At 40.6% G+C, this 14475-nt stretch overlaps 2 protein-coding genes across 2 annotated transcripts; both read left to right on the top strand.

Moving 5' to 3' along the window:
* The first annotated feature begins 1981 nt into the window (after nt 1-1981).
* Nucleotides 1982-7256, top strand: LOC109992380 (kelch-like protein 41b). The gene is made up of 6 exons (XM_020644951.3): nt 1982-3279; nt 4109-4266; nt 4671-4778; nt 5794-5979; nt 6591-6737; nt 6823-7256. Exons 1-6 carry the CDS (start codon nt 2173-2175, stop codon nt 6932-6934), a joined length of 1818 nt encoding a protein of 605 aa, XP_020500607.2. The 5' UTR covers nt 1982-2172; the 3' UTR covers nt 6935-7256.
* A 136-nt stretch (nt 7257-7392) lies between these two features.
* On the top strand, nt 7393-13037 carry LOC109992366 (2-oxoglutarate receptor 1-like). The gene is made up of 2 exons (XM_020644926.3): nt 7393-8857; nt 10349-13037. The coding sequence occupies exon 2, from the start codon at nt 10358-10360 to the stop codon at nt 11315-11317; it is 960 nt and encodes a 319-aa protein (XP_020500582.2). The 5' UTR covers nt 7393-8857; nt 10349-10357; the 3' UTR covers nt 11318-13037.
* The last annotated feature ends 1438 nt before the right edge of the window (nt 13038-14475 follow it).

Below are 14475 nucleotides of genomic sequence, written 5' to 3'. Positions count from 1 at the left end.
TTCATATTCACGACAAGGGACTGTATGCAAATTATTTTTATATCTTTAACATTAGTGTAGTAACAAATGTAATAATTATATTAAATATTCTAATAGGAGTGATTCACTATGAAATGCTAATGTTAGCTTGGAAGTGGTTCAGTGCTAACGTTCAATCAGAGGAGAATGGCCTGCACATTCAAATTGTAACATTTTCATTTAGCCACAGGGGTTCTTGATTCATGTTTAGATTATAAGGTGTTGGTATTTGGCCATGCTGATTTCACTTCCACTGTTAATAATCGATGGCATATTTTGTGCAACAAATACAATTTTAAATGGGTGTACATATTCTCAAATCCTATATAGTTAACCTTTTATTATAAAGGCAAAGTTCAGCCCTCGTTAATTTCCATACAGTCCCTAAATACTCCACATAAATGTATGCACACACGTTTTGAAATGTGTATTAATCTGCAGTGACGTTATGGAAGTGGAAGGGATTTCCAATGCAGACTCTCCTCTCCCCTTCTGCTTAAATTACATGTTAGGCACTTCTCGACAAGTGGTGTAGTCTGATCTATCTTTAGTGCTGCCCACGGGATAAATGTTACCTAACTCTACAGACTCCTCACACTTTAAAGGCCGCAGATGTAGGACTTAGCAAAAAGCCATCATTAGTGGACTTCTTTAACTTGTACTTTTAACATTTTGTACTAAAATCTGTGCCTGTGAGCAAACTGATTTAGGTGATATATCTTCAGGAGCAGATGAAACAGAACAAGTGTCTTTTAAAGACTCTACCTCAGAATCACACACTGTCACTCAAACACACACACACACACACACACACACACACACACACACACACACACACACACACACACACACACACACACACACACACACACACACACACGACCAAGCAGCTGGACAATAATGAACCCCACAGGGACACAGGAGAGCCATACTGATTGGTGGACAGAGCTGTTAGGATGTGTGGCTCTCACCTGTTTCTACACACAGCTGCTACAGACAAACGTTTCAGGCCCTTTTTTAGCACTATCAGGTTTTTTCTGCTCTTCAGTTAAACTAAGATAATTTTTCCATGTAAGATTTTGCATTGGCTTTGGCTGTTCCCTCGTAGAATTGTGATTGCCTATGATTTAATTAAAACAGAGAAAGGTAAATTAGAAGGTAAATAAAACAAAAAAATCACTTTAAAAAACGCCCCTCACAGCTTTAAACAGTATAAATAAGTAATATAATATTATGATAGAATAATATAATTTATAGATTACAAATGCAAGCTTTCTTACCTGCTTTCATTTTAAATTTGTAAATGTCGGCTTTGGGAAGTTGTCCTTAGGCTCTTAGTTATTCACTTAAAAGTAATTGGCAGAGAACTGAATCATTAGAAATGTAACTCGAAGACCAAATTGTTTTGTGACAATATTTCTTTTCTTTTTTTAAACTTTAGTGATAAACAACTGGTAGCTTAGTCATGGTGGCTAAATGACGTATAGTTTGATATACTGTATATCTAAATATTGGTTTAGTTTTCTATTTGTCAGGGGGACACAAGGGAAGTGGTGGGCTCCAAAAATGTAAATGTGGTTAAATGTTTACATCAAGTAAAAGTCCTCCTTTATGTTTGAATGAAAGGTTAGAACATATTGAGAGGGGGGTGTTATATCTTCAGATATAAATAAATGGATGTTCTATCTAAAGTCATGAGAATACATGTATTTTTGAATGTGACTCTGATTGCTCTAAATATCAGTCATAGAGTCATAGGTAGAGCTTGGGGCGAGCTATTCAAGGGTTTTGACGGCATTGTGTCCGCTGTTAGTCGGCCACATGACACTTTGGGAGCTGCATCGTGGTGGCATATCCCCAGCCTGAGCAACCAGTTGCTTCTTTCAGTCTGTGACAGCTGCTGCAGGAGCCGAGGTCTGTGCTGCACTGTGATTCGGCCCAGTCAGATTCCACAAGAGCTGAGACAGGCAGGGGGCAGAGGGAGCTAAATTTAGAGAGAGGTGGGGTTACATTGCAGGGTCTTCACAGTGGCAGCCCTTTCTGTGCCCTGCCTTTTCCAGCCAGGACCGACTGCCAACAGGACCCGTGGCCTCCGACTCCTTCCTCTTTCCACAGACCCCCTTGTTCACCCGACGTTTCCCCTCCTGACTCGCCATGGACCCCAACGCCATCAAGGAGGAGCTGCGCCTGTTTCAGAGCACCCTGCTCCAGGACGGGCTGAAGGAGCTGCTCAATGAGAACAAGTTTGTGGACTGCACCCTGAAGGTGGGCGACCGCAGCTTCCCCTGCCACCGGCTCATCATGGCCGCCTGCAGCCCTTACTTCAGGGAGATCTTCTTCACAGAGGATGGGAAAGAGGTGGAGAACACCAAGGAGGTGGTTCTGGAGGATGTCAACCCCTCCATCCTGGATATGATCATCCAGTACCTCTACTCTGCTGAGATTGATCTCACAGATGGCAATGTGCAGGATATTATTGCTGTGGCTAACAGATTCCAGATCCCTTCTGTCTTCACTGTTTGTGTCAACTACCTTCAGAAGAAGCTGTCCCTAAGCAACTGCTTGGCCATTTTCAGGATGGGCCTGGTTCTCAGCTGTCCAAGACTCGCGGTGGCTGCACGCAACTTCGTCGCAGACCGTTTTGAGCTCCTCTACAAAGAAGAGGAGTTCTTGAAGCTCGCAGCGCATGAACTGTTCGCCGTCATTGGTGGGGACTCGCTGAATGTGGGGAAGGAGGAATTGGTGTTTGAGTCGGTCATGGCCTGGGTTCGTCATGACAAGGAGCGCGTCAAGGTCCTGAAGGATGCTTTCAACTGCATCCGCTTCCGCCTGCTGCCAGAGAAGTACTTCAAGGAAAAGGTGGAGACGGATGAGTTCATCAAGGCCGATCCAGAGCTCCAGAAGATGATCCAAGTCATCAGGGACGCCTACAAGGGGAAACTTCCAGAGACACCCAAGAAGAAAGAGGGGGAGGAGGGGGCTGATGCGGAAGGAGGTGATGAGGAAAGCCTGTTCCCTGGATATCTGAATGACAGCCGCAGACATGGCATGTTCGGAAGGGACTTCATTCTGATGATCAATGATACAGCCGCAGTGGCGTACGATGTCATTGAGAATGAGTGCTTCCTGGCAGCCATGGCAGAGCAGATCCCACGTAACCACGTCAGCCTGGCATCAGAGAAGAACCAGCTCTACATCATTGGGGGACTGTTTGTAGACGAGGAAAACAAAGATCTACCCCTGCAATGTTACTTCTACTTGGTAATTATGTTTTACTTTCATTTGAAACCTCGTTTTTTCTTCAATTAATTATAAAATCAAGATTAATCATTGACAGAATCTTTCACTGGGAGATACACTGTTATTCATTTTTTTTTGCAAATAATGACATTAGGAAAAAAGTATCGCCATTCAATCCTTATGTAAGGCAAAGCCAGGAGATGGCAAGCATCGAAACACACATAGCACGGCTGTTTAGCTGAACAAACGTTGTTTCTTCAGTAATTCATTTTACGTATGAACAGTTTTGAAGAGAAATATATAAAAATCTTAACTAGCTTTAGTTATGTTATCATGCAGAGTGTTTGCTCAACTTTCAAAATAATTACAGATTAACTGTAACTTCTGTTCTAGTCTGTGTGCTAATCTAAAATAACCACACCCACACCCACTCACACCCTTTCACATTTGACATTCACTGTGTTGCTGAGAGTAAGAAACTCCACAGGTCTGTCATATCCTAGTAAATAAAGAGCTAATGTCAGGATAACACTTGTCTAGCTTAGCATAAGAATGCTAGAGGAAGAAAGCAGCAAGCATGCTGTTGTTGCTTGCTGTTCTTTTTGGTTAAAAAGATGTAAAACTAACAAACTAAAAAACAGACATAGCCATTTTAGTTTGTTAGTTTGAGTTATGTTGTTGGGCAGAACTAAGTTTGACTTTCAACAATGTCAGTTCCTGCCTTCGGGCTTTAAGCTACGCTAAGCTATGTTGCTTGCTAGCCTTTTTTCGTTATTAGTCATATTTTTGGGTGTATCAGTCTTAGGCAACAGAAAGTAAACAGGTTATATCTGACTTTTTAAATTCACAGTTGGATCCATTGACATCAGAGTGGGTCGCCCTGCCGCCCATGCCTTCCCCAAGATGCCTCTTCAATATCGGAGAGAGCAACAACCTGCTGTTTGCCGTGGCAGGAAAAGACCTCCAGACAAACGAATCCCTGGACACTGTGATGTGCTACGATGTCGAGTTAGTGTTTTTTTTTCCTTTATTGCTTCTCCCTCTTTCTCGTAATGTCTTTCTTATCTAACTTCTCACCCTGTCTCTCACCTTCGACACATTTTTCAGGTGATAATTAACTAATTAAGTAAGAACACTGCTTACAGTCAGAAAAAAGTGGTGTTTAGTTACATTTAATTAAGTTTGAATGTGATTCCGCCCTCCTAATCAGCCCTGGTTGTTTCTGAGATAATAAGAGAGTCATATTTTTTAATTAAAGGCAGGATATAAACATTATCACAGATCTAGATTGGTTTGTCTCGTCCACATGAGAAATCACATGTAACAATGACACATTCTGACCAAAAGAAAACAGCAGCAAAAATAAGTGTTCTACTATTTTTAAATGTTTGACATTAATATTCATTCTTCAGGAAAATGAAGTGGAGTGAGACCAAAAAGCTTCCTCTGAAGATCCACGGCCATGCTGTTGTCTCCCACAAAGGACTGGTGTACTGCATTGGAGGAAAGACAGATGACAAGTGAGTAAATGAGAGTGTGTGTGTGTGTGTGTGTTTGTGAGACCTTACTCTGTGAGCTGCAGCTGCTCCTGGTCTATCATTCTGTCAGTCTGCAGCGCTTCACAGTACGTCATAGGCAACAATTACATTGCTTCAGTCCAGGGCTAATATGTTACAATAATAGAGAATAATCTGATTTGTGCTCCCCTTGTTGAATTTCACAGAGAAAACAAATACTCTGCTTACTTTCTCTGCCCCTAAAACAAACCACTGACCGTGTGCTATCTGAACTGTTTTTGCAGTGATCCAGAAAAACTGCAGGATTTAATAGAGTCACTAATAATAGGCTGATCAATCAGGGTCGTGTTCTGAGCTGTCAGCTGAACATCAGTCAGTGAGCCTAAACAGGTGTGCTTCTCCTGCACTCCCTTTTAAAATGGTGCTCTGTTTAGGAAAAAGAAGAGAAACAGAAGGTGTCAAAGGCTTCATCTGAGTGTGCCTGATATCAGTGTGTGTTCTAATTTAAGGACGCACGATGCAAAATAACAGCGTCTGCATCAAAGAAAACCTGTAAGGGAAGGCAAGATACAGACGACCAAATATATAACTCAATAAAACAAGAAAAGAGGGAGGAAAAAACCCAGAATATGTATACCTATATTCTTTATCTCTTTGTATCAGGTCCTTGGCAAAACCAAGTATGAGGAAGAAATGACACCAACATGTAAATGGATGCAAATCAAGCAAGTGCAAAAAGAGGATACGACATATGACAATGAAATACAGTTGTTACATGCATATTTTAGTCCTCGCTACATAAATGACAATATGACCAAATCCCATCAGTTTATAGTCAATCCAGTATTAAACATCCCAGAAAAATATCTGCCTAGAAAATGAAGTTAGTGTAGTTTGCTCCAACAGTTTTTCATTGTAGTTGTACAATACAGATAAAGATATCTTATCATTTAAATATCAATGCATGAACCCAATGCCACTAATAATCCCACCATTGTACCCCTCCTTGTGCCCACAGCAAAGCCCTCAACAAGATGTTTGTGTACAACCACAAGCAGTCAGAATGGAGGGAGATGGCGGCCATGAAGACTCCCAGAGCCATGTTCGGAGCCGTCGTCCACAACAACAAGATCGTGGTGACTGGTGGGGTCAACGAGGAGGGCCTCACTAATATATGTGAAGCTTACGACTTCACTGCAAACAAGTATGGAACTCTAATTATTTCTGTTTTCTTAGTTTAGGAGTGCTGTGAGAAAGGGTGTACATTTACCACAACAGACACATCACTAAGCTCTTAGAAGTATTTTGACTACATCATACACGTTCAATATTGAAAACTGTAAGTAAAAAAAAAGATAAACGGTAACTTGTCGAGCTTGCTAGCTGAGAAGAAGCGAGTGTTTTATTGGTTAGAAGCTGAGCAGTCTTATGTAGCACGATAAAGTGTAAAAAAAAAAAAAAAGTGACATGAAATAAAGGTATCATTGGGGGAAATGTTACAATGCAATAGAAAAACACAAAAAAATAAAAAACAGGTACTCTATATTGAACGCAACAAAACACAAGTGATGAAATTGTATTTAGCAGGGAAGTTTAAGAAGTTTGTCCTAACTCACATATTGTTGGTTTATATCCTGTGCAGTACATTGCATCTGTAATACATTATATTTATCTATTCAGGCCTTAACAAATACAACTGTTCACTAAACCTACAAAAAAAAGTTAAAATTGGACTTATGTGCCAAGGTAGAGAAGTCTTTGAGTATAAGCTCTCCATCTTACACTTGAACTTCTCCTAATGTTGTTCCTCCTCAGGTGGGAGCCCTTCACAGAGTTCCCCCAGGAGAGGAGCTCTGTCAACTTACTGAGCAATGGCGGCTCCCTGTACGCTGTGGGCGGCTTCGCTATGGTTGAGACAGAGAATAAGGAGGTGGCTCCCACAGAGGTCACTGACGTCTGGCAGTAAGTTTTCTCACAGAAATTTGCATGTTTTTGTTGTTAGCTTCGTCTCTGTTCTGAGATCTGACCTTCATTTTGGTCTCATTAGGTATGAGGACGATAAGAAGCAGTGGAGTGGCATGCTGAGGGAGATGCGTTACGCTGCCGGCTCCTCCTGTGTGTCCATTCATCTCAATGCAGCCAGGATGCCCAAACTGTAGACAAACAAATTTCTTTACTTCTAAACACTCAAACAAGACCTCCTGACTCCCCCTCCCCCCTTCTCCCCCAGCGAGCTGCCTCCGAGGCGTCTCATCCTCTGCGCTCGGATTTCTGTGTGTCGAGTTGATCTTTGACATAAATTTTTTCTCTGAACTCAGATGATTTTATCTGTACTATAAACACTCAGTTCTGCTGCCTCTTCAAAGACTGCACCATCCCCACAGTATTGATAAAAAGAAGCCACTATTTAGATTGATCTATAAAACACTGTTCACATAGTTTCTTGCTCTTCTTTTGTAAAATAAACCTTGAAAAAATCTGCCTCTTTTTGCTGCGTTTGATTTCGTTTGATTTATTGAAACGTGACACAACAGAGACTTTGTTAACACATCAAGGGCAGCCAAGAGACCAAATATAGACATTTATAGCTCTTCTGTACTTTCAGGCAAACAAGGAAGTGAAACTGGGTTAATGGAAGGTGAGGTCTTTACATTTGAACTCAGTATAAGGATCTTAAAACATGTGTTGTACTTATACATGTCAACATGTCCAAAGGTATCTACATTAGAAATGTGACTGGAAAATTTAAGGTACAGCTTTGGACTTTAGCCTCCCTCATTCAATATGTCCACATTAAAATATTGCAGAGTTAAACTGTTTTTGTTTAATTGTTGTGACATTACATTGCGTCACATTGCGTTACTGTACATTAAGTTACATTGCGTTAAATAACGATGGATTACTGTACATTATGTTGTGTCCCTTTCATTGCGTCGCATTTCATCGGGTTGCACACCATCACCTGATTGAAAGTGAATCTTCATTCATCAGTGCTGACTGCCAAGCCAATGGAACCCTTCATACTGCATCATTTACCCTCTACAAGGATTGATGTTCCCACCAGAGGAGAGAATCCTCATTAAAGTACGTTGGCAGTGTTTACTTGTTTTGTCTGTATTTTGAAACAAACAACCCCATAACTGGGTGTTCTGATGTTGTGGCTATTTGTTACATTTCTGAAATTCCAGACTGATATCACAGCTAATGAGCCAGATGTATTCCTCACAGTTGGAGGCGACCAAAAAAAGAGCTACAAGAGGAATTAATTGACTTCAGGAGGTGAGACATTTTTTTTAAATCATTAAACCAAAAATGTTGCTCTGTATGTTCTGAATTATTTTTTACTATAAACTTCTATTTGATCATTGATTTGGGACTTGATGTGCTGCCTTACACAATGCGATCATAAATGTCGATACTTTACAAATATATTTTGCACAACATGCACTCACTCTTTCACCTTTCAAACTATTGATTTAGAAATGTCTCGTTTTGCTCATGTAAATCTGTGGCGGCTGTAGGACTCTAAATTGTGTCACCGTTGAAGGTGTTTAATTACATGATAGGAAGGAGTTTTAGAAAATAATTACACTTGACCTTGTTTATTCAGTGTTCATTTCCCACATTCTTCTTCACTTCCTGATTACTTTAATCACAAAGCGAGGTCTGTGCCTGTGCCAAAATTAGCTCTGTTGTGTCACTCTGATGTCATCAAAAGCCCTTTTGAAGAAATAAAGCAGACCTCTGTAGTTTATTTTCCAGAACACAAGGTGTACTGGATAATCTTATCTTATCTTTATTCTCTACAAATTCACCTGAAATGTGACCTGTGTGAATAACTTGAACCTTGAGCTTCAGCAGCTCAAACATGACACCAGGAACTAAGCACACATGGCTGAAGGAAATGCACACTATGGCAGACTTGCAAACAAAAATATGCTGGAGTTTCCCCCTGGGTGGAGAAGACTGGAAGGGAAAGGGAGAGAGTAGGAGGAGGAGGAGTGACAGAGGAATTGATGTGAAAACAGAGATGAGACACTGAAGGCTTGGAGAGAACACTGATGAGGACACCGTAGCTTAAAGTAAGTAGAAAACTATTTTTTAAAACAAAACCTTTCATGACTCAGCCTCTCAGCTGGATAAAATAAGCTTTTGGACAGTTTACATTCATCCACAAAACTCTAAAAAATAAGTGTTATAATGAGTACAAGTTCATGCCTCATGAGTGTTCAAGCAATGTGTAAATGACAACTCGCACATCTCCTCACATCCATAATGAGAGCACATTGCACTGACAGCATTACAAGAAGCTGCCGTCAAGCCAGAATGCCATAGGCGCTGTCATATCCTGAAAGGCTTTCAGAAAGCAGACTGTTGACAAGGAGAGAAGAGTTTTGTTTGCTTCTTTCTTCTTCTGAGTTTGCTTGATTGTTTCTTTCCTTGTCTGCTTGCCTCTTTCTTCCGTGCCCTCTCCATCCCTCCTCAAGCAGTAATTGCCAATGACATTGATATGAAAGCAGAGGGAAAAGGGAAGGATGATTTGCTTGTAGCCTATTTTTTCCCTCAATCGACAAAAAAAATACTGTATTTGTTTTCTCTTCAATTGACAGGGATGGTTTGTTCAGGCAGCTCAAAACATCCGTCACAAATTCAACACTTATTTAACAGTAGGCTCCACTTGTCCAATCTTTTTACACTAACGTAATGTACCCAGAGAAAATGACCACTAGAACCTGCCATTCCACGCATTTTTTCACTGAATCATTTTCAGCATCTTGCGGCTAAATGTTTTTGTTTCAGGGGCCGTGTCCAGCGTCAAGGTTTTGATATATTGTCACTTCTGTCATATGAGTCACAGCAGGAAGCTATTTCCATGGAATTCCCTTAAGGTCACAGGAAGCCTCAAAACTACAATATCCTGGGCGCGTCCCATGTATTGAGACTCTCATCTCGAGCGGTAGGCCCGGGTTCACTTCCACATGTCATTCCCCGCTCTCTCTCTCTGGTTTCCGACTCTATCCACTGTCCTCTCTCTGCATTAAAGGCACGAAAAGCCCAAAATAAATCTTAAAAAATAAAAAATCCTTCTTACTATGTATTTGCGGTCCTGTGTTCATAAGAGATGGCATATGACAATTATTAGAAATAAGCTAAAAATTCAAACTCAATTGCTACACAATCAATTTCTCTACATAATTTAATTATTCTTAAAACAAATCCAAAGAATATAATCATGATAAAATTGTGATAAAACCTGCAGTTCATCAAGTGTCCACTTGAGGTTAGCTGCAAAAACTACTGATTCACATACACACCCATTCTAAAATGCTCATTTTAAAAGCAGATATAAACATGTTTATAGCCTAGTTTTAAAAGAAATTAAGTCTGAATAGCTCATTTCTTAATTGGCACACACTGTATGCGTGGGGGGTTTCTTTCAACTCACCCATTTTTATGATGTCAAGCTTTTTGTACTGACGGGTACATTTAAAGAATAGTTCTATGTGTAAAAACGGCCTTCATTTCTAGCTAGACTTAAAACATGGCTCCTTTTTGTTTTTCAAATTCTGCAGAACTCCATCATGGCCACAGACAACTGCACCAACATAGATGACCTGCTGAAATGCTATTACCTGCCTGTATCCTATGGAATTATCTTCATTGTGGGCCTGGTGGGAAATATCACATCCATTGGCATATACATGACAAAGCTGCGTCCATGGAAAAGCAGCAGCATCATCATGGTAAACTTAGCGTTTACCGACCTCCTCTACGTCCTCAGCATGCCATTCCTGATCTTCTACTACAGCAACGGGGATTTATGGACACTTGGAGCTTTCATGTGCCACTTAGTGCGCTTTGGGTTTCATTTAAACCTGTATGGGAGCATCCTCTTCCTGACTTGTCTTGCAGTTTTTCGTTACATCGTGGTGATCAAACCTTTGATGGCTGCACAGGTGCAGCAGAAGATTTGGGGTATTATTGCATGCTCAATTGTGTGGATCCTCGCTGCTGCCGAAATCACACCTATGCTGACGATGATATCCCACAACGAAACCTGCGCGGACTTTGCTAGCGCCATACCCTGGCCTCTGTGGTGGTATAGCTGGTTGCTCACTGCAATTGGGTTTCTACTCCCACTAGTGGTGGTATTCATGTGTTACATCGGTATAGTGAAAGAGTTGGCGAAAGGGCCCCACACAAACAGTCCATGTCGAATGCGAGCAAGGCGAGTAACCGTGCTGATCCTGGTGGTGTTCGTAGTGTGTTTCCTTCCATATCACATCTTGCGTGCATGGAGGATAGAAACTCGAAAGGCGGGAAATGACACACGCATAATCGTGCATGCTGCATACATTATCTCCAGACCTCTAGCTGGATTCAACACTTTTTTTAACCTAGCTTTATACACTCTATCGGGGGATAAATTCAGAAGGGCCTTTATTAGCACTTTTTACTGGAAGTGCTGGCTGACCAAGGCCAGTTCATTGATCAATCTGGCCATCATTAACAAGGCAGACAATGACATACCTGCTGTGTGACCGACTGTCTTCCAACACCTGACTCATCTCTCTCTTATTGACATACTCTAGAGACTTTCTCAGACATAATGTCGGGAAAGCTGCACAATAGCTGCGGTTTCTTCCGTGTACCTCCCCAAAGGCAATTAGTAGTTTCAGTTTTTCTGAGGCAGAAACTGAATTCCAACCACTGAAGTGTGAATATAAGTTAATAAATATCAAGTGGTAAGTGCTTGTTAAGTTAGACCTTTGTCCTCATCTTTTTTTCCTGTCTAGAAATCACTTTTTTTCTTACTTTACTTGACAAATAGTGTAAACACAAATAATTTAAGTGATAGAAGGTTTGAGTTTAATGTTTGTAATAAGTGTAGTTGGGTTTCTAATGCATTAGTGTGATAGTCAGATATCTATTTTCCCCCTGTTAAAGTCTGATTAATGCAGAAACTCTGTTTTTCTTCAGAAATTTGCCACATACTTTACGATTAAGATTAAGATTAAGAGATTAAGATTTCACACTCTGTAAATCATGAACACACACAGGCTGAAATACACACACACACACATGCACACAAACAGGATCCTCTGGACATGCACTAATGGAGAGAAGCCAGAGTGACGGAGCAGCCCACAGTGGGCGCTTCTGAGCTGGTGGTGGGGAGGGGGTTTGGTGCCTTGCTCAAGGGCACCTCGGCAGTGCTCAGGAGGCGATCTGGCACCTCTCCAGCTACCAGACCAACTTCCATATTTGGTCCGCACCGGGACTTGAACCGGCAACCCTCCAGTTCCCAACCCAAGTCCCTACAGACCGGCTAATATCACTAATGTTTGAAGCTATGTCACTTTTCTGTGCTGCTTTTTAAATATGTGATTTTATTATGATACTACAAGGTTTAAGTGTGGAATATTCTCATAACACTTTGCTATTTTTTCACATTTGTTGTTTTGAGTATTTCAAAACCGTTTTTGTGATGCTTTTATTTTTTGTTTTCTACTGTCTTACGCTAAGGGTACTTTACTTCCTGTTGGATACAAACCTTCTTTTATTTTGAAATAAAATAATGAACTACCAGCTACGACATTAACCATGAAAGAAGAAATGATAGCTGTGACGTTATTGTAGAAGCCGTCATTTACAAGCTGTACTACTTTAACCTATCGTGCGCTGGTTCGGTTTATTTACTGGTTTAGACAGGTGTCACTCATCAGGGTCACTTAACCTATCAGGTATAAAAAACCATACAGCATGTTTCTCTGTGTATGCTTGTTACAAAGACGCATTTTCTTTTTTTTTCTTTTTAATTTTTGGCTTTTTGTGCCTTTATTTGAGACATAGTCAGTGGATAGAGTCGGAAATCAGGGAAGAGTGGGGAATGACATGCAGGAAAGGAGCCACAGGTCGGATTCAAACCTGGGCCGCCCGCTTGGATGACTACAGCCTCCATACATGGGAGTGAGCGCACTAACCACTGTTCCACCAGCGCCCCCACAAAGACGCATTTTCTCTCTAATTTTATTATAGTTATTTTTGTAAACACACATTACTGTTTTTGTTATTTATCAATTTGTTGTACTTTCAGTTATCCAAAGTTTTTTTTACATTTTATTTTTTTCTTATTTCATTCGTTTTACTTGACAATAAAAACCTTGGTTGTCACTGAAATAATAATAAAGGGGAATTTTAAAGGACAAAATGTTTGTCTTTCAGCATGTTTACATTAACCTTTAGAAAAGAGACATGGGAATACTTACCATGTGTTTTACAACATTTCATGCTTTCTCTGTTGCTGCTCCCACCCCTAAAAGACATCAGAGACTCCCCCACACTCACCTCCTTCAAGAAATCCCTCAAAACTCACCTCTTCAACATTGCCTACAACCACTAACTCCCCCCCCCCCCCCACATTACTTCTTCATTGTACTGTCCTCGTCGTTTTTTGTTTTCTTTTATGGTTTTATATTTTGTCAAAGCGTCTTTGAGTTCTTAGAAAAGCGCTATAAAAAACCAATATATTATTATTATTATTTTTAAATGAAGCTCAAGCTCGCTATCAGCTCTGGTTATCCTTTTATTAATTGAAGCCTACTTTGTGATACGTCTAAAATATTGCAGCAGATAGGCACAAAAATGAAGTTGTAGCTAATCTGTGTACTTTTGTATTTATTACTTTAATGCACTTCATTTTGTAATTCAAATGCTGAACAACATAAGGACATATATTACATATTTGCCATTTCTGGTTTGATTTTATGCATTATATGTTGTTTTCACCGCACTCATATTTTTCCAACACTGAAGTCTCCTTTCTGCTGAGCCTCGGCGCACAGACTCACTGAGGGGCCAGGTCAACGCACACTGACAGTCTAAATTGAGAGCAAAAAGAGGCTGTATCAATCATCATGTTTTGCTGCATTTGTCTCCCCACCGGTGTGATAAAATGATTTTACAGCCAACAACACCTCCTGCAGCTACTGATCTGTGAAAGACTCTCAGGTTGTATCCAAGCACTCTTTGTGCTGATGCATTCACCTCACCCATGAGCTAACAAGGCAGGCGGCACATTCCTCTATTTATTTAAGCCTACACACACACACACTGCTTTCTATGCTACAGAGAGCTGACAACAAAGTTAACTTAAGAGTTTGCATGTGAGTGCTTTCTAAGAGAACATTTACTTCATAACAGAACATGAATGGACAAAAAGGTTTCACTACAAAGACAAATCTGAGAGAACAAAGAGGCACCAAGCGTTCATTTATCTTCATCCAACCTCCCGGAACAAATCCTACCTGTCAACATCCTCCGTAGATAAAGGAAGCTCTTACATTATTTGTCTGCAAACTGCTTCATCCTGGATACAATTTGTCATTATGCTGCCATGCTTGATGGCTGGGATCACAACTTAAAATGCTTTTAAGCTGTGTCAATGTCATGTTTTAAGATATCTTGTCACTTCACTTTGTGCATGTGTACATGGTGTCATTATCAGAGGCTTGTATAAGTCTAATCTTTCTCTGTAACCTGCTTTGTAAGTAGAATAGAGACAGCAGCTGAGGATGGAGAGGCTATTTTGGTCCGTGGACATTTCCTTTTCTGCCTCCTGACTGATCTCCTCCTCATTCTCATCTTCCTCCTCATGAACAAAACGTCTGCACCGTGTGGTCGGGAAGTGCTTATTACA

This window comes from Labrus bergylta, chromosome 24, assembly GCF_963930695.1.
Source record: "Labrus bergylta chromosome 24, fLabBer1.1, whole genome shotgun sequence".
NCBI lineage: Eukaryota > Metazoa > Chordata > Actinopteri > Labriformes > Labridae > Labrus > Labrus bergylta.
The sequence above is the reverse complement of the archived record's forward strand: the minus strand, read 5'-3'. Positions and strand labels throughout refer to the sequence as shown.